Source organism: Pagrus pagrus, assembly GCF_965226575.1.
Source record: "Pagrus pagrus genome assembly, chromosome: 15".
Lineage (NCBI taxonomy): Eukaryota > Metazoa > Chordata > Actinopteri > Spariformes > Sparidae > Pagrus > Pagrus pagrus.
The window spans coordinates 27,720,544-27,746,574 of NC_140199.1; the positions used below are offsets into that span (position 1 = coordinate 27,720,544).

The 26,031-nt window shown below is 39.7% G+C and overlaps 1 protein-coding gene across 1 annotated transcript in view; it reads right to left on the reverse strand.

Annotated features, from left to right (window-relative positions):
- The window catches only part of fbxw4 (F-box and WD repeat domain containing 4), an 84,099-nt gene that overhangs the window by 38,439 nt on the left and 19,629 nt on the right, over positions 1 to 26,031 (reverse strand). The window contains exons 6-7 of the mRNA XM_084375994.1: positions 11,900 to 11,965; positions 2,768 to 2,908 (exon numbers count right to left, since the gene is read on the reverse strand). Of these exons, the coding sequence (XP_084232120.1) occupies positions 2,768 to 2,908; positions 11,900 to 11,965 (207 nt within the window). The remainder of the gene's footprint in view (positions 1 to 2,767; positions 2,909 to 11,899; positions 11,966 to 26,031) is intronic.

Here is a 26,031-nt window from a genome sequence, read left to right on the forward strand (position 1 = left end):
CTTTATTAGCTCAACTACTTGCATGGTTTACATACAAACTAATAATTCAACTCCCTACTTAAGCCCAGTAGCATTCAGTGATTACACTTCATATAACACCTCAACCCTAGCAGAGAGGCTAGCAGGCTGGTGGCTAGCAGACACTAGAGCTGGAGCTGACGGGAGGCTAGCAGGCTGGAGGCTAGCAGAGGCAGGAGCTAAGTGGAGGCTGACAAAACCCAGCCAGATAGACTGGGAGTGCAGACTGGTTTCTAGCAGGCTTGGCCGAAAGCTGAAGCTTGGGCTGGTAGCTGGAAACCTGGGACTGAGGCTTGGTCTGAGCGCTGGGTGCCAGGGACTGAGACTTGGACTGGTAGCAGGAAAGCACAAACTCAACAGACTCCCAGCAAGCTGCCATCATCCTTGTGGCTAGGGCTGGATCCTCCTCATTGATGGATCGAAAAGACTTGTCGATGGACTCACTATCAGGGTCTCAAGGATGGATGAGAGGCCGGAAAACAGAGAGGTAAGTCTCTGCTTGGTCCATGGCTGGTCAAGTCATTCTGTCAAGCTGGAGCAGGGTAGGTGGACCCAAATGCATGAGATGGGTGGAAGGAATGCATTCGATGAGGTTTAATCGGATCATAGCAATACCAAGAACAGGCAAACACAGAGGAACATCAGGTAAACGGATAAGCAGGATAACAGAAACTGCACAGGAGCAGGATACCAGAAGCTAACTCACAGGAATGGGAACAGCAGGATCTCAGAAACACAGCAAATGACTCGACACTGACTTGAACAAAAGACTGGACTTAAATACAAAATAAACTAACGAGGGGATGAGGTGCAGGTAGAGTGAGGCAGAGAAACACAGGTGAGGGAAAGGAACAGAAAAACCCTAGAAAGAAGGGGCTGATAGGCTGGAAAAGGCTGGAAAAACACTGGAAGGAGGGAAGGGCTAATGAGGAAGATGCAGTGCAGGTACAGTAAAGCAGACTGCGTGAGAACTCAGGTAACAGGGCTGGGCTAATCAAACAGATACAAGACAAGTGTGGAGGGAATATCAGGCTGGTGAGGAGCACAAGAAAACAGGAGGGAAAACAGAACACTGGAAAAAGGGCAAAAAACCCATAAACACATATGAAACACACGTACAATAAAACTAAAATGATAGGACTATGACAGATAATTATCAAAGGCAAACTCCCTGTAAACAGACAGGGCAGACAAGAGCAAAGCAAAGCTGCTTATGTGAACCAAACATGCGTGTGAGCATCGGCAGCTCAGCAACGCAGCACCATGCACTATGCAAGCATCCAGTGTGGCCAGCCTGTTATACCTCAGCTGCTTTGTGTGCTTTGACTTACATTGCAATCCCAAACAACATCTCACAGTCATTGTGAGAACAAGAAATTAAAAAAAACCCAAAAACATTTAAACCCGCTTACAGTGTTGTTCAGAAAAATCCTATAGAAATGTCTGGGCCCCTGAAAAGGTCGAGTGGATGGATCCTCCCCAAATGTGCTTTACAAATCAATGTGTGCCTGTGCTCTCCTTACCACATCATCCTCCTTCACACAGATGGTGGTGGCTTCTTCACTGACACTAGCTATTTCTTGGATAGTAAGCTGTTGGAAGCTGGAAGCTAGCTGTAAAATTAGCCTCTTTAACCTGGCTGAGAGCAGGTTCTGACATTCACTCCATTAGCTTGTAGTTAGTTAATATCACTGAATTTCTCAGGTCATGAGGCCAGTTGCCTTTGGTGCACTTTTGATGGAGCATTAACAAAAAAAAAAAAAGAACTGATTCCATTTTCTGAGTTTTTTAAATGATAAAACAAGCTACATTTTACTAAAGCAACAATAAATAAAATGCTTTATTTTGTTGTTTTAATAAGTCAGTGAGTATTTTGGTTCAAAATAAAATCTGAATGTCATTGCTGATATTAGAATGAACATGATTATTACTGGCCTCCATGGGACACCCAAGCTGCTGCGCCCCAGAAAGCTTTGCCCTTTTTCCTCCAAAAAATCCCAAATCTTTTTCTATTTAGTTCATTCATTTTGTTGGCTTAAAGTAGTTAAATCTAACATACCGAATCTAAAATACTGGAATCAACCATAAATAAAGAAAAAACATCATGTCTTAGTTTGTAATTAAGGAATGTAAACTCCCAGAAGATATAGAGAAAGGACAAATACTGGTGTAATGGTGCATTGCGCTCTGGGTGTTGGTTTCCATAATTTATGATACGCCTAATTTGGGTTACCTTTATTTTGCTTACAACAACTATGAACACACTGTGGCAACAAAAACAAATCAACAGAGAAAAAATACATTATTGGAATTGGACAAAGATCAAGTGCAAGATTCCTTATAAAAGATAATAATAAGATAAGAGAAGCTGAACAAGGAAGCACTACTTCATCAAAGTTAAGGTAATTAACAGGCTCAATGTAGCTTCCTTGTTCTAAAATACCACAATGCATTGCATTGCTCACCACCTGCTCATGTCACAATCCTGTTGATTTCTAGACAGAGGAGGGTGTTCTAAATGGTATATTGTGATAAAGATCTAAAGCACTATACAGTAGATGCACTATAGGTGTCCCTATTTAACAGATCCCACATTCACTGACATACACTGCTGTGAAGAATACATGAGGACCATTGGTTAAAAAAAAAGGTTTACTGCACCATATTTTACAGGATGTAATGTGATTTTTTGGTGCCAAGAGCACTGACTGTTTGAGTTGAGCCTGACAAAAGAGAGATGGTGACATACCGTGGGCTAAGTCGGAGGTCCCACAGTCGGATGTATGTATCATAGCCGCAGGTGAAGAGCTGGAACGGAGACTCAAAGACCATGTCCAACACACCAGCCCCACGTCGAAACTGTGAGCCCAGACTGCACACACACTCCGACCTGGTTGAGGACAGAGGGATAGAAGAGGATGAAATGAAAGGATATATATTCTGGAAAATCACTGGGAAAAAAGGCCAAAAGGGCAATGTCTACTCTGTCTATTCCAGTGAATTAAATAATCAACAAATCAAGAAACTTCATCACAATGATGTAAATTTATAGTATTGTTATCCCACCATAAATGGGTGAAAGCCTGCACTAAAGCCTTGACACATTTGAGATAAGCATAATTTTGAAATAAAATAATGTTTCTGTTTTTCTTTCTTTCTAATTATCTGTTATTCCTTTTGGTGCCATGATAGTTTTTAATGTCTTTATTACAGCATTTCAAGACACACTTTCCAACTTCAAAGAAAAGGTGGTTATTAGGACCTGGAGGGTTGTCTGTCAGTGAGCCTTGATTAGTGAACATGGCTCTTTATGCGCGACTGGGGACATACATAAATTGTGTGTATGTACAAGTGATGAATCAAGTTTGTGTGGCTTGGTTGATGTGGTGTGATGTGGTGTGACCTGTGTGTGTGTGTGTGTGTGTCAGTGTGTGTGCATGTCAAACTCCATGCAGCACCATGCTCTTGTGATCACAGTGCTGTCCCGCTTGCTCCTCGCCTCTTGATTATTGGAGAATAACTTGCAGTCAGCAGGGCGGATTATTGCAGAATAACTGTCTCTTTGTTGCCATTTAATACCCTCCATAACCGTGACTGTGTGCAACTCTTGAATGTTTGATACCTGCCCCGTAGCAACCATTTAAGGGAGGCCGCTGGCCTTGGCGACCAAGCAGCCCTGTGCTTCGACTCGTGCCCCCCTCCCTCGCCCTGGAGCTCAGTCTGCAGGCTCAGTTTGGTAATCCCCCAGCCTTACCCCAGGGGGCCTTCTTATTGGACCAGGGCTTTCCCCACAGGTTGCCTTATTGGGTGAGAGCTTTCTCATTGCCAGAGTCTCATGACTAAGTCTGAGCCAATGGGGAGTCTATGATGAGGCTGAGTTTGTGTCTGTGTGGGGTAGTGACCCCTCGTTTCCCCCTCACCACTAAAACCAAGTAGCTTAGCACATGCCACACAAAAAGAAGCTCATTCAAGCTGAAGGGGTATGAGCCTGTTCATTCATAACTAAATAATGTCTCCATCTCAGTACCACCACTCTAACTAAAAAGAGATCATCAATTCATAACCCTGCCTGCTTTAAAGGAGATAGTATAGTAGTATAATCTTATGCTGCTCTGAAATAACAATAAAACAAATGTGAGAGGAAAATAAAAGCTAGCTTTCAATAAAATGAACCTGACAATTGTACATGGATCTTAAACTCAGTAATAGCACCACACGATGAGCTGCACAGTGCAAAACAGCAGGGATACTCAAATTGGTAGGTCATTGGCTTTTATGGGCAGCGTGTGATTACAGGATGTAGGCATAAGCATGTAATCTGTCAAAATGACTGTATCTGTTAGTGAGCAGTGGCACAATGTTCTGATCTGACCATCATTTCTATGGCTTGTCTGGTTCCATAATGTTGAATACCCGAGTCTAGCCTCAAGCATGCCTTACTGGAAAGTGTCACATGGCTCTAAAACATAGCTGACTGGCTGAGTCATAACAATCTTGTGTCAGATAAGTCATCAACCCTAAAATCAGTGGAAATGTAGTAATGCTACACTGCATGTGGAACATGCAGGCGTTATAAGTAAAAAATATTTTTTTGTTATGTATCTTGAAAAATGCATACAATTAATGGTGACTCATTAGCCCTTAGACACACTGCACTGATATCAATGTGTCTAATATTTCAATCTGTACTAGTTTGATGTCTCAGCAGCTAACTAGCCAGCTAGCTAACGGTACATTGTTATTGCCGATTTGAGCACGACAATTCCACATTTTGGTGTATTTTAATTAATTCTATCTCCATCAGATAAATGGCAAAATTACATCGTATTAATATCAGGATTGTCACAGTAATTCAAGAGAAATCACCACAGCTAAAGACTACATATGGGAAATATCTGATCCTATCTGCGCACGTAATCACAATCTACGACAACTGATGATGTATGAAGGTCTTAGAGGGTTGTCTCATTTCAGAGGGGGACATTTCTACCACTACCCATCATAACTCTGTTCTGAGGGAGCACTCGAGAATGAGGGGTAGTGGTTTATATTGAAAATGGGATTGAGCCTTAAAATGACTCTTTTGAGAGAAATATTCTGACTGATCTGATTAAGAGACAATTCAATATTGCCTTTACATTGTTTGGGACATGTCCCAACTGTCCATACGCAAATTGATGCCTATGCTTGTAGGCCAGCGCCAGTCTCAGAAAATATGCAACTTATTGACTCTGGATGGACAATGTAATCATGTCAAAAACCCCAAGTGGTCAAAGTGACACGAAAGAGAACAGAGGTTGTAACCATCAGCCCAACCCTAATGAGAATGATCCTTTAAGTCTGATTCCAAAATTGCTATTCAAATGACAACAATTCAAATGTTTTTTTAAAGAAATAGTCTTGTTGATTGAGAACAAAGCAGTCTGAACTGCAGTGCAGCAGCAACTGTGTGAGATGGGTAGGTCCTAGGGGGCACAGACTTTGGGATTGTTATGAGTGGCTACTGGCTGTGTGACATACAAGGTCTAAGTCCTGTCTGGTCTCACTGCAGGAGTCAGGTTGGCTTAACGGGACCACACACACACACACACACACACACACAGACACACACAGACACACACACACACACACACACACACACACACACACACACACACACACACACACACACAAAAGTTGTGAAAGGAATCATTAATTAATGACATTGTTGAAAAAAGCAGTATGTGTGTGTGTTTGTGTGACAGAGATGGTTGGAGGCTCTTGTAAAGTCTGAGCCCTAAACAGGAGCCTGAGGACGCGCTGGGAACAGGCTGTCTTGTCAAAAGCCATCAGACAGGTAGAGAAAAGAAGCCCTGCTGAGGTTTTTACTAAGCCTAAAACAAACAGAGGGGAGCCATGGAACCTGCTGCACATCCACCCAATTTATCCTGCACCTCTGAGCCTGCTGAAACAGGAGGAAGGTGAGAGGCAGTGGAGAGGAGGGGCACTGGCTGCTGGGACCCATCAACAATACCACCTTCAAAATGTCACATACATGTGAGCACTGCCAAGACAATACCATTGCATTTCGTATAACAGTGTCCACCTCAATGCAGACATATCACCACGCTCTTTTCAGTCTCAGGAATGTCAGGAATCCTAGCCTGGCCATTTGATTGTAAAAAAAAGGAGGGCTCCCTTCCTAAAGGAACAGAGGGGAATCTTGGGAGTGATGGTTAGGTCCCTTCTCTTTGATGCTTTTTTCCCCCTCTGTGTTTAGCCATGAGCGAAGACGCTGTGAAAACTTCGGGTGCTGCTCCAATGGTGCCACTTGTGCTGGATCCCACTCTATATGGCTGATCATACGATCTCTTTGTACAGCCGAGATGAAAAAAAAATACAGAAATAATTGCAATAGAGGGAAAAAGAGAAAGTGTTCAATGAAATTGAAATCAAAGCCACAAGAGCTCAATGGGAGCCCTGGCTTCAATGGGAGCCCTGTCCTTTCTACGCGTTACCATACAAGCTTTACAACCTGCAGTTAGCATATTGGCGCCAACCAGAAGAAAATTATGTTACAAGAGCATAACAGTCATGAAAAGCATCAAATAGCACTGAACATTCGAGAAAAATATGTAATTGCATTTTTTCTGAACGATATTGTGATTGTGATATAAATTCAATTATTGAAAAAAATTGTTCAATCCAGGCCAATTTGAATTAGTGGTGCACACTGACCAAAAAAACTTCTCCACATAAGCTTACATTGTGAAAGGGTTTGTCATAAAACGGTGGATAAATATTTTTGAGCATCACAAACCACGCGAAATGACGAATTTGATCCATTCAGGCAGATAACATTTAGAAAGTCTAGAACAGCGATTACATAATTGAATTCACATTAGAGTTAGCTGAGAGCTTAACCAGAAGTTAGCCACTCAGCAGGTGAAAGTCTCTTGTGTAAATCCTCTATGGGCACCACAATGCGGAAGCTATAGAACGATTGAGGTAATTTTCATACATTTATAAAGAGAACTATATATCGAATGCAAAGATGTTGCTTATTCAGTCCAATCAGAACTGCTCGCCTGGTGCATATGCAGAAAACATGTCTAGCTTCGGGCCATGGACATTGTGATGTCACTCGCTTCTCCAGATTTCCCTTAATACAACCATAATTATTTCTGAAGTTGATGGTTGTTGTCTAAACTTCCCATTTACTTATCACAGTTGTTAAGAAAATAAAGTTGATTGCATCTCGTTGGATTTGAAAATTGCACTCAAATCACCATGTTAATATAACACTTACTTAGATTGATTAGACTATTTATCCTTCAGCATCAACCATATTTAAATTCAACTTCCCGCTACATGAATGGTGAGCCAACTCCTTAACAGCATGTTAAGGAGATTTGATTGATTTGATTGATTTGATTAAAATGGATTATGACAAAAAGGAAAGACTTCTGTCTGCCCTGCAGCCTGTGAATATTTCTCATACTGTCACTGTTTTCCACACAGACAGAAAGTGCTTGCAGTATCTTTTTTGTGGCAGCTGCTTCACTGGTTGTTGTTGCTGTTGCCACAGGCGTAAGTGTCTTGTTCATAATGTTGACTCAGGTTGATCTTGAATCAAAGAGATATGCAGTTACGCTAATGCGCAAGAATGGTGGGTTGTGCTGGAAGGTGTGGGTGCTGATGGTAATGTGTCCTACAGTAGAAGGAGAAGGTATACAGCCTGTAGTGTCTGTGTCACTCTTTACAAGTGCCTTCAAGTTACTATTCTGCACAACTGAGAAATGAGCATATCAAGAAATCTATTGAGAAATGTGTAAGCCACAAGGCAAGCTGTCTCCAGCTCATTCAAAACTCTGCTGCCAGACTTTTAACAGAGATATGACCATATTACCCCAATCCTTGCAATGTTTCATTGGCTAACTGTTCAATACATCATAGATTTACTTGTGTCCTATGAGCCGAGCCACTGCCTTCGATCCTCAGGCAAGACCCTCTTAACTGTCCCCTCAGCCTGACTTGCTGCAAAAGGAAAGCGGGGCGATTTCCATTGGAGCTCCACAACTTTGGAACTCCCTGCCCGAGGAACCTTTGCTGCAGTCTGACCAAACGCAACGTGAAATATTCACGCAACTAGATTACATACAAAGTCAATGATAAAACGGGTGGCGAAATTGACATGACGTGATTGAAATGACGCGATTGAAGCGATGATGAAAAAACCATGTCAGGTGAGGTGACAATCACATGAGTTGAAAATATTGAACTCAAATATTTTGTGCGAAGCTGTGTCGTGAAAGCCTATCAGCATTAACGTTCACACTGACGTCATGACATTCAGCACAGCATGGCTCTGATTGATCCAAACTCCATTCAGGGAAAGTTTGTAAACTTCTTTCTTCAGTACAATACACATAATCTCGATGGGATTCAAGTCAGGACTTTGGGAGGGCCATTCCAAAACCTTAATTCTAGCCTGATTTATCATTGTCCTGTTGGAACACCCAACTCAAGACCTAATCTTCTGGCTGATGATGTTAAGTTTTCCTGAAGAATTTGGAGATAAACGACGTGGCTACATGACGCACATGTGCCAGAGTGTTTAACCACAGACGTGTAGTTGGCTACTTGTTTGCCTTCAGGGCTTTCTGCCAGAAACGATGAGCATACCACTAGATAAATGTGGCCCATATTGATCAGTGGCCAATCGATCTGGGCATCCCTATTTTAAACCATCTATAACTATTAAACCTTAATTTAAACTAACCAGATCTAGATCTGCATCTGACGAGATAGTATTGATTTTAACATTATTGTGGTGTCATGGATGGTTTTGTGATCTTGTTTCGTCACTAATACTTTTTCGTGTCATGTCAGGACAGACACATCTGGCTAGGGAGAAAAAAAAAAAATACTTGGACTTTAAAGAACACATGTTCTTTTACAACTTGTGACCATGTCAATTTCCCTCACCACCTGCAACCTTCAGAATAATCTGCCCATCCATCCCTTCCTTACGCCCTCTCCCTGTGTATCTCCTGTCTTCTCCTCAGACTTCCTGATCATTTGGGAGCAGAAAGCAGCTTTTTATGGGCGACCCTGTGTTGTGTCATGTCAGCCTGTTTCAATTGGCACAGGTAAAGCTGTAAAATCAAACAGCCTTGGCTGGGATGTATCAGGTTAAAGCCTCTCCTTTCAGAGACAGGAATTTTCTGAGGCCCCTCATTCTGAACTGCTCTTTGCTCAAAACAAGTGCGTTCCATGGTGTTTTCAAATCTGTGCTTTACTTGCTGTTTTTTTATTCAATACATTTAGTAAGCCTTACCAGTGACACTGTAAAATAAGATACACAACTTCAATGTTATTTTTATTGGTTTAGCTGATTAGCTTATGGGGCCAATATTGCTGCTGTATAGAATTTGTACATGTGTAAAAGAAAGATGAAAGGAATGAAAAAGTCCTTCATGAATGAGTAGTAGTAGTAGTGTATCTCTAAGTGTATCTAGATTCAAGAGTCAAAGGCCAAAAAGCTCTTACTGAACATCAGCAAAACAAAGGAGCTAGTTTTACAATTTGGGAGAAAGCAGCAGAGGGAATTGACATCACACTTGTTGAGAAGGTGAGTACCTTCAAGTACCTGGGAGTCTACATCACAGAGAATTTCTCAGAGCCCTAAAGACACTCTACTATTGAAACGTTACACAGTATTTTACACATTTCAATGATACTACAGATATGCTGGGTCGCTTCACAAAAAGATGCTGGCAAGTGTATATCACTTATCTTTTCAATGATACCAATGTTACTCTGTGGACTGTGGAATTGTTGATACAATTAAGCAACATCTTAAAAGACTGAAAAGACTAACTTTTACATCTTGGTGCACACAAATGCAGTTGCACACACGCTATGTCTTATCTGTTTGCATTAGACATGACTAGGATAATTCTGAATGCAATTTCCTGCCATATTAAATTTATTCCCACCCATATCATCAACTGCCATCTCATGCAATTAACAACTTGTGTCATCTGGATTACAAGGCCATTACCCAATAGGCTAAATGTTAGAGGTACAGCACTGTTCACAGTAGGTTACATTTGCTGTGCGCTGGTTGTTGCCAGGTAAAAGAAAAAAGGGAATAGATGAGATCAGCCAAAAGTCTTTCCAGAATGACCAAGCCCTCCTTTTGGGTTAAAACAAATACTGTGAAAGTGCAAGCTCCAGACGGAAAACTGCTAGTAGTGACGTGCCTAAAAGCCGCTGTGTTGCATTTTTCACGTCAAACAATAAAAAATCCAAAAGCAAAGCAGTTGAAGAAGAGATATGTGGCTTCAGGTCATCCACAGAGAGGATGAAAATTGCAAACCGTGGGACCCGGCCAGTCAATACGTGTCCGTCTGTGTCAAACACTTCATCACAGGTTAGCTAACAATACTGAGTGAATGACATCCAATGGTGTCTGTAGATCTTAGTGAATCAAAAAAGAGACTTTGTAAAGTTGTAACTACAGTTTTGACGGTGAAATAATAAGGCCCTACTATAAAACACCTGCTTTTAGAATGGAGTTTGGTTTACTGGTCTGTCCACTTGACAGAGGGTGTTTTAATGTTAATAATACACAGAAATTGAGCTGACCCATCTTCTAATAATGAACCTTGTAAACAACATAAAGTAACACTGGAAGTGGAGCTAAACTGACCTGTTTTCACCTACTCTCAGCTCGGAGTAAACGGTCATATAATTAAGCACAAATGGCTGTCAAAACAGAGACAGCGGTTCTGCGTCACCACAGCGATGTGTTTAGTTTGACAGAATATAAAACGGCAACATAAAGAGTCTTAATGACAGAAAAGATGATAGATGACCGAAAAATGACCTAGACATTTAATAAGGTAGTTGTGTGTGTCAGGTTCATCCACTTTGATGGAGACTAGGACTGAAAGGACACTCATCATCCACTATTTCTTCTTTTCTTTTTTTACTCAATGTAACGACGCTGATCGATGAATGACATAATGTAATTGCTTGCTCGACTGGCCATAGTATTTCTGCCCCTAATACCTTAAAAGACATACAGTTTTCTTATTTTATGCTGTTAATTTAGCAGAATCTTTAGAATTTGTATTGACCACCATTCAAATAAGTAGAATTGTTTTCACCCAAAAGGGGGCGGGGAAGTGATGCAAGGGCAAAGTACCCAGATGGATTGATCTCTTCTACTAGGAACTAGGAATCATTCAGCAGGATTGCAGTGCATGCTCGCAGAAGCATGTGGAATGACAAAACATCCCATGTACAGCAAACAAAATTCTTTTTATGTGTTACAATACAGCATTAGCTGCGATTCCACAGCAAGACATTTCCTTTAGGGACAGGGAAACTTTTGCCTTTCCATCTCAGGGACTAGGGTCTAAATTAAGTTACTGGGATATTATTATAACCCCTGAAAACTCCATGCTCGATGCGGTACTCCCCAAAAGTACAGGAACTGTGGGGGTGAGGCTTGCAGCCCAGAACATTTCTGACAGGTCGAGTACTTGCTGCATTTTATTTCAGCCACAATTTGTACAAATCTGCAGCTGCAAACCAATTTGTTTTTTCATTCAATTTACTTTCACAAATCAACAATGGAGTTACAGGAGAAAGCATATGACAGATGGATGGACCAACGCCAAAGTCTATCCATCTGTCATTGTTGTATAGTTGTGTGAAAATATTACAGTGTGAAAACAACCATTGCTTTTTCAGACATCAGCAGATTATTTTACCTAATCTTCAAGGATATTTATAATCTCTGTTCCTTGAGGAGTAGTTCCTGGAACTAACAGTTGCACTTGAAAACGTGGTTAATATTGTAGTAAATCAGTGTAGCATTCCGACTTACCGTTCAACATCCCAGATGCTAAGAGGGGAGAAGTTCTCACAGCATGCAGTGCCTGTTACAAAAGAGCTGTACACACAGAGGAAGAAGGGGAGACAGAAATAAATTAAAACCCAAAGTGTTAACAGCAGCAGAATAAATATGTTATCATCTAGACCTTATAAGTCATATCTCAAGCTTTTCATACTGACTGAAAGTATGTCATTCAAATAATCTGATTGCATTGGCTGGCAAATGTATGAGTCAATATAAGTTGTCAGTGTCCTGGCACTAAAACTCACAGTGTGCCACAAACAAAATCAGATATGATATATTCATGATGTGTATAATAGAATACAAGACACAGATGCCAGCTACCACACAACCTCATTTAGCACTGATTAATAAACCATCACCAAAAACTGACCAACTCCTGACCAACTGTTAACTCAGTATCTTCTTTCCAAGAGTTTGTGAGAGGTATCTATCCAGGTGACATTTTGAAAAGCCTTGTTGTGGTCTGTACGATAGTTCCAACAATCAAAATATTCAATATATTCAGTTACAAATAATATAAAGATACAGTGGAATGGATTGATTTCCACAGTAGAATGTTTTAAACTTCATATATCTATTTAATATATGGGATATATCATAAATATTACAGTTTTAAACATTTATTCATGTTGTCACAAGCAGTATTTTTGTGTTAAGTGTTTTTGATTTATCAAGCCCCACTAACTGTTGCATGCATTGCATGCATTTACTTAATTAATTAATAGTTAACATTATACAAAGAGAAACAAGATCATCTTTGTGTCATCATTGAAGTTTCTTTTCTAGAGGACAACTCGCCGAAAATGTTAACACATCTGTTGTTGTTGTCCAACCTTTCAACCATCACACACCCGTCCCTGCCTCCATCCACCACACATTGTTTCCCAGCAGAAGAAAAGAGAAGAAAACTACAACAGTCTTGATCCTTTGACTGCAGTGGCAGGTTGGAATTAGCAGCCTAGGTATGCACAGTGAATGCCTTGCATGTGGAGAGGTGGGGGAGCTGTGAAAGGAGAGGGGAGGAGCGCTGTGGGAGCGGGCTGACGAGGTGTGTTTGGGTGTTAGAAGCTATGTAGTGGGTGTGGTGGTGCCCAGGGGTGCTGGTGGTAGGGGGGCTTCTGTTGGGCCGGGCCAGAGTGTCAGGGCTTAGTGCCCTCCTACAGGGTTGACGGACAGGGGGGAGGACCCCGACTTTCTCAAACAGAGAGATAGTTACTGGCAAATACTGAAGGCTAGAGTAGAATACTGTAGATGGCGATACAGAGACAAAGGCAGAGTGACAAACACTCAATCCCATTTCTGTGTAATTATAAAGTGGGTAGAAAGTGTCCTGATATTCAGTGTTTTAAAAACACTTCAAACTATCTTCACTTGAAGTCATACCTGTTGAATTCTACAGGTGGTTGTGCAGCCCTGATGGCACACTTTACACACTGACACCTCTGAAACTTGGTTGTAATTTCCATCTGGAGCAACACTGCTAGACATATATTCCATTTTTAAGATGAGGCCCCAACAGATCAATGGGTTGGTAAACCAAAAGGAGTGGTGTATAACTAGAGGCTCCATGACAAATGCAAAAGGGTAGAGCCAGACTGAAAGATCTGTTGGCCAATATTATCAACTGATATTGGCATATCACAGATATGTATATCAGTATCAACATATGTTGTCCTATATGCCTTGATATGAAAGAAGAGATTATAATGTAGAAAAGGATGCTTAAGGTAATTGAAGTTTACTGTTTCAGTGCGCTGATGTCATTTAGAAAATAAAGTTTATTGTCCTGTAAACAAGCCTGCCTGTTACATATTTTTGTCACAAGTGTTTGAAACCACATTTTTAGGGATCACTGCAAAGATGTGTTTATATTGTCCCATATATAGATATCTGAATTTCTCCTGTGTATCTGTATCAGCACTGTCCCTAAAAATATAGTCTCTACAAACAGGATACTAAAGCTAACTGAGACAAAAATTAAAATGCAAACAAAGGCTATCGACCTCAAAACACAAACATGTTTAAGAAAAGATTGTTGAACAAAACCATAAAAACATTTTGAATCAACCTGAAATCTAATCAATTATTCTGTAGATAAATTAAGGAATATCTAAAACATCATAAATAATGAAAACATCAATTATTAGTACTTGAACCAAAGAGATGTTGTAAGGGCTTTACAAGGGCTGGCCTAAAACCCAAACCTATAAACTCAGAACAGGAACAACGTCTTACATTTGACAGGATTAGACCAAACATTTGATTTTTTTTTTCTGCTAAATTACTTAAAACGATAAATGATCAGATTTATGATTGTTTGAATTTTTGTGATCCAACTTGACCGTGAACTAACACAACTTCAGCACTAATACGCAAAATTCTGTAAACCATGGATATGTTACTTTTGTACATTTCAGCATCAACACAGTTGATAGTGATTGTAGTATAAAGACACCTGTGTCTGAAGGTCTAATAACTGTTAAATCAGTATTTCTGGCTACAATTACACCATGAAAACAAAATAACACTCCAAGCAACTCTGTGAAAAAAAAGTATAAAGTCAGGGGATGGATACAAAAACATTTCCGAGTCACTGAAATTCCTCCAGAGTTCAGTTAAATCTATCATTAAGAAATGAAAGGAATATGGCACATGTGTAAATCTACCTAGAGCAGGCCGTCCTCACAAACTGAGTGACTGTGCAAAAAGGAGACTAATGAGATAGGCCAACAAGACACCTATGACTACTATGACACCTATGAATTATAAGCTTCAGCAGCCGAGATTAGAGAGACTCTGCATACAACAACTTTTGCCTGGGTTCTTCACTAGTCAAAGCTTTATGGGAGAGTCGCAAAGAGAAAGCCACTGTTGAAGAAAGCTAATTAAATCTCAACTAGAGTTCACCCAAAGGCATGTTGGAGACTCCAAGATCAACTGGAAGAAGGTTCTTTGGTCTGATGAGACCAAAATGGAGCTTTTTGGTCATCAGACTAAACACTATGTTTGGCAGACACCAAACACTGCACATCACCACACACACACCATCCCCATTGTGAAGCATTGTGGTGGCAGCATCATGGTGTGGGGATGCTTCTCAGCAGCAGGCCCTGGAAGGCTTGTAAAGGTAGAGGGTAAAATGAATGCAGCCTAATGTAGGGAAATCCTGGAGGACAACCTGATTAAGTCTGCAAGAGAACTACGACTTGGGAGAAGATTTATTTTCCAGTAAGACAATGACCCGAAGCGTACAGCGAAAGCTACACAGAAATGGTTTAAAGACAATAACTTGAATGTTCTTGAGTGGCAGAGTCAAAGCTCAGTCCTCAATCCAATAGAGAATTTGTGGCTGGACTTGAAAAGGGCTGTTCATGTCCGATCCTTGTGCAACCTGACAGAGCTTGAGCAGTTTTGCAAAGAAGAATGGAGTAAAATCACAGTGTCTAGATGTGCAAGCCTGATTGAGACCTATCCACACAGACTCTGTGCTTTGATTGAGGCCAAAGGTGCATCAACTAAATACTGACTTGAAGGGGGTGAATACTTATACAATCACATATTTTCATTGTATATTTTTAATTAACTGACATTACTTTGTAGAAATCCGTTTTCATCTTGACATTACAGAGGGTTATTTTGTACATTTTTTTGTTTCATAAATTTTTTGTATATTAACCATGATTCCATTTATAAAAGCAATAAAACGAGAAAACAATTAAGGGGGTCAATATTTTCTATAAGCACTGTAAAAACGATCTGCTGATCATGTTTTCGATTAAATTACCTAATTTAACTGATACAAAGCCAATTGTGAATTGTCCCCACATTTTTTAAAATATTAAGTGGTTTGGCGCCTATTAATTTTAAAATAATGTCTGGAACATTGGTCTCTAGCTTGGCAGTAGTCTCGCCTGGCTGTCATATCATATATGTAATTTGAACATGATATGACAAATATTGTAGAAATGTTGACATGGTATGTATGAAACATACACATTAAATATATTGGTGGTTTGCAGAAACGTGCAATGCCAAAATGTTATGTTGCTGACACGGAAGACATTTAAATTTACTGATATTTTAGTTGTGGAATATTCATCTGTATCTGTTGAAGGCCCTAAACTGTAACACATTCATGATTTTAATCTTGATCTTAAGTTAGGTTAGAATTATTATTATTATTTATGTGTTATAGCCTAAGCATAAACAAAAGTGGTGGCAGCTTCTTCTGTAAATGATGGTTTAGATGGGCAGTTGATATTGTCTCATATCAATCTCAGGCCCCTGAAGTGGACTGAATTGAACCTATATCGTGGCAGACTTTGTGGTATCAGAAAATACTGTATTGTTGTCCAGAGAATCAATATAAAGTCGTATTGTGATGAAACTGGTAATATACACCCCTTGTTTGCACTACAGGATTTTAGACCTGATTTTCCACTTGCCAACACAAAGCCCCAGCTCAGAGGCAAATCGGCTCGGTCCCATGAGTTACGATCCCTATGTACAGACTGTTAAGCTATGATCCAAAAGCTTGTAGATGCCTCTGATGGCAGCTAGATATCTAACAAGTTAAATATCTTGTCACACTGGGGATGGGTTGGATGGTCATGAACAACCTACATTCAATCAAAGCAGAGAGTACTGATTTTCAGCAAAAAAGAAACTCATTTTCACTGCAAATCAAAGCACAAAGAACTTAGACTGCTTGGACTGCGTAAATCCTGTTCCTCATCTCGCCTATGTAATTATTTAATGTGAGACCCCCTGTCGCTGATCATTTATGTAGTGTGCAAATCACAAAGACCGCAAGACTCCTGATTGTATGACATACGTTTTGGAGTGTGATCTGATGACTTTAAAAATAATCTAGAGTGAAGAAGGCTTCACTGGTCTCTGTAATTGTTCCTCTTATCCATACAGGCTGTCTATGCTGGAAGTTTACTAAACAAAGACTGTTGTCTTGAAGTAGCTCTGTTAATCGTTGAAATTAATCTCAGAGGACTGTGGTCTCTATTATTGAAACTAAATATGATTTTAATTACACATTAATAAAACAGCAGTTAACATAGCATTTCAAATAAAATTTTATTGGAATGCCATTTGGTGCCAGGAAGGTACATTTTTGGTATTTTTAAAGTTTTTTTTATTTTATGCCTTTATTAGATAGTGGTAGTACTCAGTACAGTAGTAGCTGACAGGAAGGTAAGATAGAGAAAGGCAATGACTTAACAAAAGGTCCAAGGCCTGACCTAAACCAGGGATGCTGCAGTTTATGGTAATTGCCTTAAAGCACAATGCCCTTAGACGCCCAACACAGTAACTAATTTCATGAAAGTGTCTTATTTATCTAGATAAATAAATAGATAAATACCATGGCAATGGCTGTGCATGTAGATGTGGCTGCCAGTAGCTCCTTCAACCTTCGCTACTTCAGAGAATAAAGCACAGATTTTGGATTAAGAGCAGCAGATTTATAGACTGCTTATAGCATATTTCAATCATTTCATGAAATGGACAAATAGCTGGCTAAACAACAGGAAGACTGTTGTGCCAACAGTTTTACAGAGACTTGTCTCCACCCAACATCCTGGATCAAACTGTCGGAGGAAATATAGGTGGACTGTGTTCCAAGCCGACTATAGGGTTGCAGCGATATACCGTTGGTGATTATTTGACTATGTTAAATTGCTTATCTATGGTATTGAAATTTACCAAGTCAATGTTTTCATTTCATTTTTCATGTCTGTCAGGACATGAAAATTGAAAAAAAAAGCTAACTTTTCATTTCGTTATGCAACCCTGTGTTGTATAATGACAAATTAATCACCCTGAACCTTGAAATGCTAGAGCCACTCTATCATTTCCCAGCATATATGAAACATGCCTGCCTTGGACCAAAATGGTTGGAGATGTAGACTGTATTTATATACATGTTCTATTCAAAGTGTAGTTATTATTATGTAATACTCCAACAACATCCTTAGTAAAATATTGATAGACAAAGGCTACGCAGCAGACCAGACAGCACCAAACAGAGCAGTGACTGAGGGATGCTGTTGGCATCAAAACACAGGGATGAGGTGTGTTTGGGATGGGGGGTGGGTTAAAGTGGCAGCAAGACAGGGCAGGAGGGGAGGGGGGCAGCTTAATGGGCCTGACAGGCAGCTGTCAGACCCATTTACAGCGCGGCCCATTGCCAGGCCCCCCGGTAATTAGTGTTGGGTAAACTCATTTATGGTCCAAATGGGTCGGGCAGGGCCAGGACCAGTATGCACGGTCGGTGACCTCTGACCCTGCTGACACAGGATACAATAGGGTTACGGTCACACTCACTATCTGGACCCTATTACTCTCCATTACTCACATTACTCACCCCTCACTGGGCCACGATGCTGGCAGAGGCAGGGCAGGGGACACAGGCCATACAATAACCCCCCCCCCCCCCCCATCTCCCCTAGCTCTCTCAACCTTTCTGAAGCACCAACCAGGCCTGATCTGGGGTCAGAGCTTGCACTGATATTATAACTGCTAAGGTCAGAGCCTCTCTCGCCTAATGTGGGGCAACTGTTCACACATAGACACACACACACACACACACACACACACATACGGTCATATCGCTGACCAAACTGAGTCACCCTCCTCTACCCAATCTGTGCTGCCTCCCCTCTCTCTCCTCCTTTCCTCTCATTATTAGCAACATGCTGGGCCTCTGCTGCCGTTTGGATAACCTCATCAGCTGGCTGTATTATCTACCCCCCCCCCCCAACACACACACACGCACGCACACACACATACACACACACACACACACGCACACACACACACACACACACACAAACATACTTATACACACATAAAAAGTGTGGGAGCCCCTGCTGGGGGTTGAGTCCAACAGTACCAACATTGTTAGCTCCAAATCAACATGCTGATTGCACAAGGAGCCACTTTCCCAAGACCACCACAGATTCACTGCTGCTGTCCAGACTGTAACTACTCTCTGATCCCAACTCAGTACCATCTTCTACAGGTCGGGGACCCCTCAAAATATGTAGTCATATGTGTATGTGTAATTTGGTTCCTATAACTTGTCATACATTATTAATGATGCATTTTGAAATACAATATTATCCATTAGAGTATGACCGATATATTGGTTGGCTGATAATGGCCTATCACAAATATATTGGTATTGGCATGTATGTTGTCCAATACACTCTGATCTTTTCATATTTATCTATGTCTAATATATCTTTTTTTTTAGAGATTTTAATGCAGAAAAAGGTGCTTGGGATAATTTAGAATGAATGCATTTCCAGTAAGTTTATTGTTTCAGTCCACTGATGTCAATTTAGACGATAAAATTTATTGTTAAAACTGTAAAATATCTTGCCTCTGTCCCATTCTTTGACACAAGTGTTTGATAACCACATTTGAGGGATCATTGCAAAAAAAAAGGCTGTATATCAGCCAATATCTCGATATCAGAATCATTTACTTCTTAAAGTCCCTCCATACCCTCTCACCCACAATTTAGAACATTTCCCAGTTCATGTAACAGATTTTCTTTAAAAAAAAAATAAAATAAAATAAAAAATACATATACATATATATATACACATATACACACATATATATGTATATATATATATATATATATACATATATATATATATATGTGTATATATATATATATATATATATATATGTGTGTGTGTGTAAAATGCAAAAGCTTACATAAACTGCTCAGAATGTGAAAGGTTGGGATGCGAATGTGTATAACCTGGCTATGATGGAACTTGCGAGCCTGATTAAAATTCTTCTGTTTCATAATGGCTGTCTTGAATTTTGTTGGAATTCCGAAGAAGTCTTCCATTAAGAGAACATAATACAAACACAAAAAGTAAGTCAGTATTTATCTCAGCCTCTGCCCCGAGGACCAATTACAAATGAATGTAAGAGAACAGCCCACATCCCCGCTCTGGGAATGTGGAGGCATTTGGCTCTGGACTCCAGGGGCGGTTTAGATTTGCCCAGTCACCACCACCCCCACCTCCCGTCAGAGAGAGGGTTGTTAATTTGTTTGCTTGACCCCAGGCTTTGTACCTGCTCAGAAAAATTAGGGTTAGGGTTAGGGTTAGCCTAACCCTAACCCCTAACCACTTTAAACACGTCAGAACACAAAACTAGAGAAGATTCAGTTCAGCCAGGAAGGATAAGGAGAGAGCAATTGTCTGTGGCCACCACATGCAAAACGATGCCCTTTTGGGGGGTTGTCTTGCTTTTGCCTCTCCATTGCACCTGTTGTCACTTTCATTTGTACCAAAGCAGGTGAAATTGATTCACAGTCACTTGTGCTTCCGAAACTGACAGATTGATATCACTGAAGTTTAACTGACTTCAGTTACACTGCAAAGATTAAGTGTTCCCTTAATTTTTTGGAGCAGTGAAGTTTGTACGTGCTTTTATCTGCTTTCTAAATATGTCTGAGCTCAAAGGGTTATGATGTTTTTATATTAGTCAGGGAGGGAGACGATTGTCCCATTCACACTGCCTTTTCAAGGCAAGAATATTGCACTGTTCTTCCGCCTCATATGAAAGTTACAGAGGCAGAACAGTGGGAGAGTTTCGTCCCGCCTCTTATACGCCAGCAGAGGTAGTAACAGAGCCGCAATAAAGGGGAATCGACCTCTGTGTGTAAGGGTAAGCCGGCAGCATGGGATGGGGTGTTGAAGTCTGATGGCATTCACAGTCTGACAACTGAAGAGATCATTCACTTGATATCGCTCTAAATAAAAGAGAAATGTCCCACACTTCAACCCACAAAGCAATGTTACAAGACCAAACAACGGTAATATAGTAGCAGGTAGGGTCTTTAGGAACTTGTATGAGGAAAAAAATGACAAATTTATATGTGGAAAATTCACTGTCACCCTGTCTGTCCTATCAACTCTTCATCACACTTTCTCATGGAAGACAGCATCTGTCCCCAGCAGCAATAGCCAGGAAGCTCTCACTGTTGACTTGCGGGGATTATAAGTGATTTTGCGCAATAAATGTAAACTCTTAATGTCTTTGTTGCTTACACTGTTGTGTTATTGTAGGTACTGTCAACCTACCTAAGTTGCCAACTTATAAAACAATTAAATCACCAAATTTAATGTGGAAAAGTCATTGTGACCCATCAGCCTACCCTAACGAGTCTTCAGTGAACTTCTTGCTGGAAAGCAGCATCCCTCTCCGCGAGTGAGAGCCAGACAGGGTCTGCTTTTTACTGGTGGTGATCATGGGAGGAAATTTAGAGCATAAAACTTATATTTGTCGCTTTCCATGACTCATGGTGGGTCAGGATTTCAAATCACAAGACATTAAAATATCCATATCAAACAGTTTGCTGAGACATTTTTAGATTTACAGGTGGAAACCAGGTGGAAACATGCTAAAAAAAAAACACTGATCTCAAAGTTATGATGTGAACCATCATGCTTCTTTTGGCTCTGCAACACCAGCATGTTGTATGAACTGACACACTTGAGTGGCTTTATGCCGGCACTGCTTAGTTCAGTGTGAACAAACAAAGGTGGCGTAGAGGCGAGCCTTCTTTGCGGTGCTATTGCGAAATTTCTGTCTGAAATGGGCTAATGGTCAAAGGGTGCAATTGCTGACCCCTGCTGACTCTCTCTGTCTGTCTCTCTCGCTCTCTCTCTGTCAGCCTCCTCTCCCTTGCTCCCTCTTGCCCTTTCTTACACACTGATAAGCATGGACAAACATAAGCATGCACATAAACATGCACTTTCTCTCTCACAAATTCACAATGTTATGCTTGGACACACACACACACACACACACACACACACACACACACACACACACACACACACACACACACACACACACACACACACACACGTATGCCCAGACTCTGTTGTCCCATCCCCACCCCCCTGTGGTCCTTTTGGCTTCTGTTTGTGTCTCCTGTGTGTTGGGTCACCAGGACATTCCTCAGCCGGCCCCTCAGCTCTGTTCATCCAGCTGGAACAGACCGGGACCAACACAACCTTCCACACCGGACACACACAGCAGACACAACAACGTGCTAAAGTTAGAGAAGAGGCAGCTGATTCTGGAATCACGTTTGTTCATTTGTTTATGCAAACAACAACCGTCCAAGATAAATAAATAAATAAATAATAAATAATAAATAAATACATCTGTTAAAGCAAGAATATGAAACTTTTGGTGAACAATGGTTACTGCTGTCACAAGTGATATTTACATGATAATGGTACAGTGAATGTAACACATTTGCCACCAAAAACTGTGAGTCCTATCAGACCAATACAGGCTGGCAAACCAGTGTATTGAGCAGAACTGGTGTCTGATAGCTGGTTCCATTATGGATTCACTTCAATCAATGTTTTCAGACTGACAGTCCACCTGATCTAACCTCGCCATGCTCTAATAGCTTCCGCAAGGAATTCCAAAATATTAACTGATTAAGATTCAGTAAAATGCTGTCAAACACCAGCTCTGGTATTGAACTGGTATTTTATTTGTAAAAAGTATGATGAGTCACTTTCTTAAAAGTCAGTGTCTTAGTGTCACATTTATCTCAACACACTTCAACAAAATAAAAACATGTCATTATGAGATCACCTGTATTTTATATTGGTTCTCGCTTTACTTGTTTCAAAAATAAACAACTTTAATTTGAAAGTTTTTTAAATACAGACAGAAAGACATTGGTTCACAACTCTAAAAAGTATTCCCAATGTTTTTAAATATACAATTTCTAGAAACTTTAAGGTGTAGGATCCTATAAAAAAAATTGATTAGTAGATCCATGGTAACCACCTTGATGTATTATTATCAGAGCTCTTTTCTGAAGTTTAATTATAGGGTCTATATTTGTTTTGTATGCACAGTAAGACATATATGGCATTACAAGTGAATCACAATATACTGTATACAGACATTTCTTATTCAGCAACTCCCTTGTTTGATAAAGAACAGCAATATATTTAGATTTTTCTTATCTACTGCTGATGCTATATTTTCTAAAAGTTCCATCACTGCTAAAGATGTTGATCGATTGCTCCTAAACTCATATTGATGGTCACTCAGTAACTCATATTTCTCATCAAGTCTGTTTACAGAAGTTTTTCCAGTATTTTCGAAAACTCGGTAGCAATGACACAGGTCTATAATTTGATACAATATGCTTGCCACCATTTTTATAGATTGGAACCACTTTAGCCATTTTCATTTTATCAGGAAAAGCACTTGTTAGAAAGGATTTATTACCTATGTAAGTAAATGGTTTGAGGACACAGTCAATAACTTCTTTTGTAAGTGACATACAAACAGTATTACCATCCGTAGATGTTTTATTCTTAAAATTTTCTGACCACTTCTAACACATCACTCTCACAGACTCCACCAAGGAACACTCAATTGCTGTTATCAGAAGCAAAATCAAATTTATTGTCTTCATCTCTAGGAAGATTCATTTATTTTGCCAAATTTTGGCCTACATTCTCAAAAAGTCATTGAACTCATTGTATTTTGAAACATTTCCTTTTTTCCTTTTTATCACAATTTTTAATCAGCTTATTAAGCACACTCCAGGTAGCCTTAATATTAGTTTTATGAGTGTGTAAAAACTGATCATAATAGTCTTTCTTTTCAATCTTATAATAGATGTCAATCTGTTTTTATATGTTTTATACTTTTTCCTTGGTTCAACGCTTAATAAATTCCCTGTATAGCCTATTTTTCTTCCTACAAACTTTCTCCAACCCCTTCATCGACCATGGTTTCCCCCCACTTTTTTAGAATTTTGTCCAATTTCTTTCAGCAGACAATGTTGGTCATAAAGCATCAAAAATGAATCTAAAAATGCATCATATGAGTTGTTGGTGTCCTCATGATTTATAAGTTTTACTTTTACTTAGCCATAATTGCTTCTGGTGATTCTATTCTAACCAAATTATGCATCTGCCTATTCATTCTTCATTGTTCTTCATTTCTAACACTGCAAAAACAGGCAAATGATCACTTATGATCAGTCACTAATAGTCCACATTTTATCTTCCCATCAGTTATATTAAAAAAAAAAAAAAAAAACCTCAAACTAAACATGGTATAAACAAATTCTACAGTTTTAATATTGATTAGATTTTAGCAAATCAATGTTGAAGTCACCGCAAACTAAAATCACTTTATCATTATTTTTTTTATATAACTCAGAAATGTTCTTATTAGTCGATCAATGCAGGACCTTGGTGTTCTATAAAAAACTAATTCATATGTTTTAAGATCTTTAACCTTTAACCTTGCATTTAAGCGACATCACAAACAGGGCAACATCCCCTCCCTATTGTTGGCCCTGTTTTGCCAAAACATTTCATAGCCTTCTATTCCAACCTGCAGTTCTTTATCGCCACTCAGCCAAGTCTCTGAAATGGCTGTTACCCTCAATATTTGCTGAAACTGTTGAGAGACAATTAAAAGTGAGTCACAGAAAAAAAACCTTAATTTTGGAACTGAACTTGTCTGCAGAATAATATTCACAAGTCATGTTAATATTCTGGTAGAAGTGTGTCTGGATCAGTTAAATTTTCTAACTTCTAATGCTTGTGATCTGGAAAGTCAAAAGACTTGAAATCTGTATATTCACACATTCAGCCTCAAATTCACAACAAAAAAAGTAGCATGCCAATTCCCCCCTACTCCACCGCTCCACCACGATATTCATCAATTTAATTTATACTGATTACTATACTATAGCCTGTTCTGGTGGACCATTCAGTCTTGTGCTTTTCCTTCCTCCTTGTCGTGCAACTTCAGCATTTCTCTTGTAAGATGCTCATTTACATATGCCCCTGTGCCCTTCAGCATTATTGTAAGCTTTAGCACCTCAATTCTAAGCTTCCTGCTCACAAATCGAATGATGTTTGGCTTGTTGTTTTGTTTTGGGGGTATAGTGTGACAAGAAGCTATATTTTTACTGTCTAAAGGAATGTCTTTGTTGTTGAAGAAGTTAATGACTTGCTGCTCAAGTGAGTGCAATTCACCTCTTGGTGCATCCTCACCCTCCTTGTCACCTGCTGTGATCCATCCATAGGCGTGGTGGGTTGTCTCCGGTCCAGATATCACTGGGTCATCCATTCTTGTGTACTGTTCCAGATCTTCCACTCTTCTGTCAAGGGCTTCAATTTTCTTTTCTTTTTCTTTGATCACAGCCTTCAGTTGTTGCACAACAACAAGTGTCTTGAGAGATTCCAGGCAATCCAGTACTGCTGGCTGTCAAGCAAATGTCATCAAACGTACCCAAAAATATCAGGAAATAATCCTGCAAGTTGAAGCTTAGTGTTCGTGTAAAGCTAAAAAACTTTACTTCCTGCTTAGATGTCAAGTTGCTGACATATTTGATGGATTAGTAGAGCAGCACAACACAATCTCATCACTGTTTTTGTGAATTTTCTGTCTGCCATACCGTCATACTTCAACTGTATGTGTTTATTCTTGGATACAGATGTGTATAAATAAATCATTACTACGATATCATTAAACACACAGCATGTAATTTCTGCTGCTATGGGGTCCCTCATTCAAAACAATGAAAAACTAAAGTGGGTAACAAAAAAAATCGATTCACATAAGTCATAAATCAATTTTCTAAATGTTAATTAGTAGCATGATGCTGATGGAATGAAAAAGGCAGAACTAAACATTGAGGGTATTGCAGCACCTGGACAATTTACAGCTTGCACATGCCAGAGTTATGTTGAAGTTCATCTTCAAATAAGGTCACAGTTGCAAGCGACTTTCAAAGCAAATAATTCATTTATTAATGCTATTGACATTTTAAAATAAAAAAGCTGCATATTTTTTACCTTAATTTCCAGTTGTGTCTCATATTGTATTTCAGCAGATTAAGGACCCAAGTTAATAGTTTAGCACACAATAAAATGGAGCAAAAGACTGAAAATAGTGCCCCTTTTTCTATTCATTCAATCAATAGTCAATTTTGAAATTGAGAATAGTTTTGAATCGAAATTCAATTTTGAATCAGGAGATTCACACCCCTACCA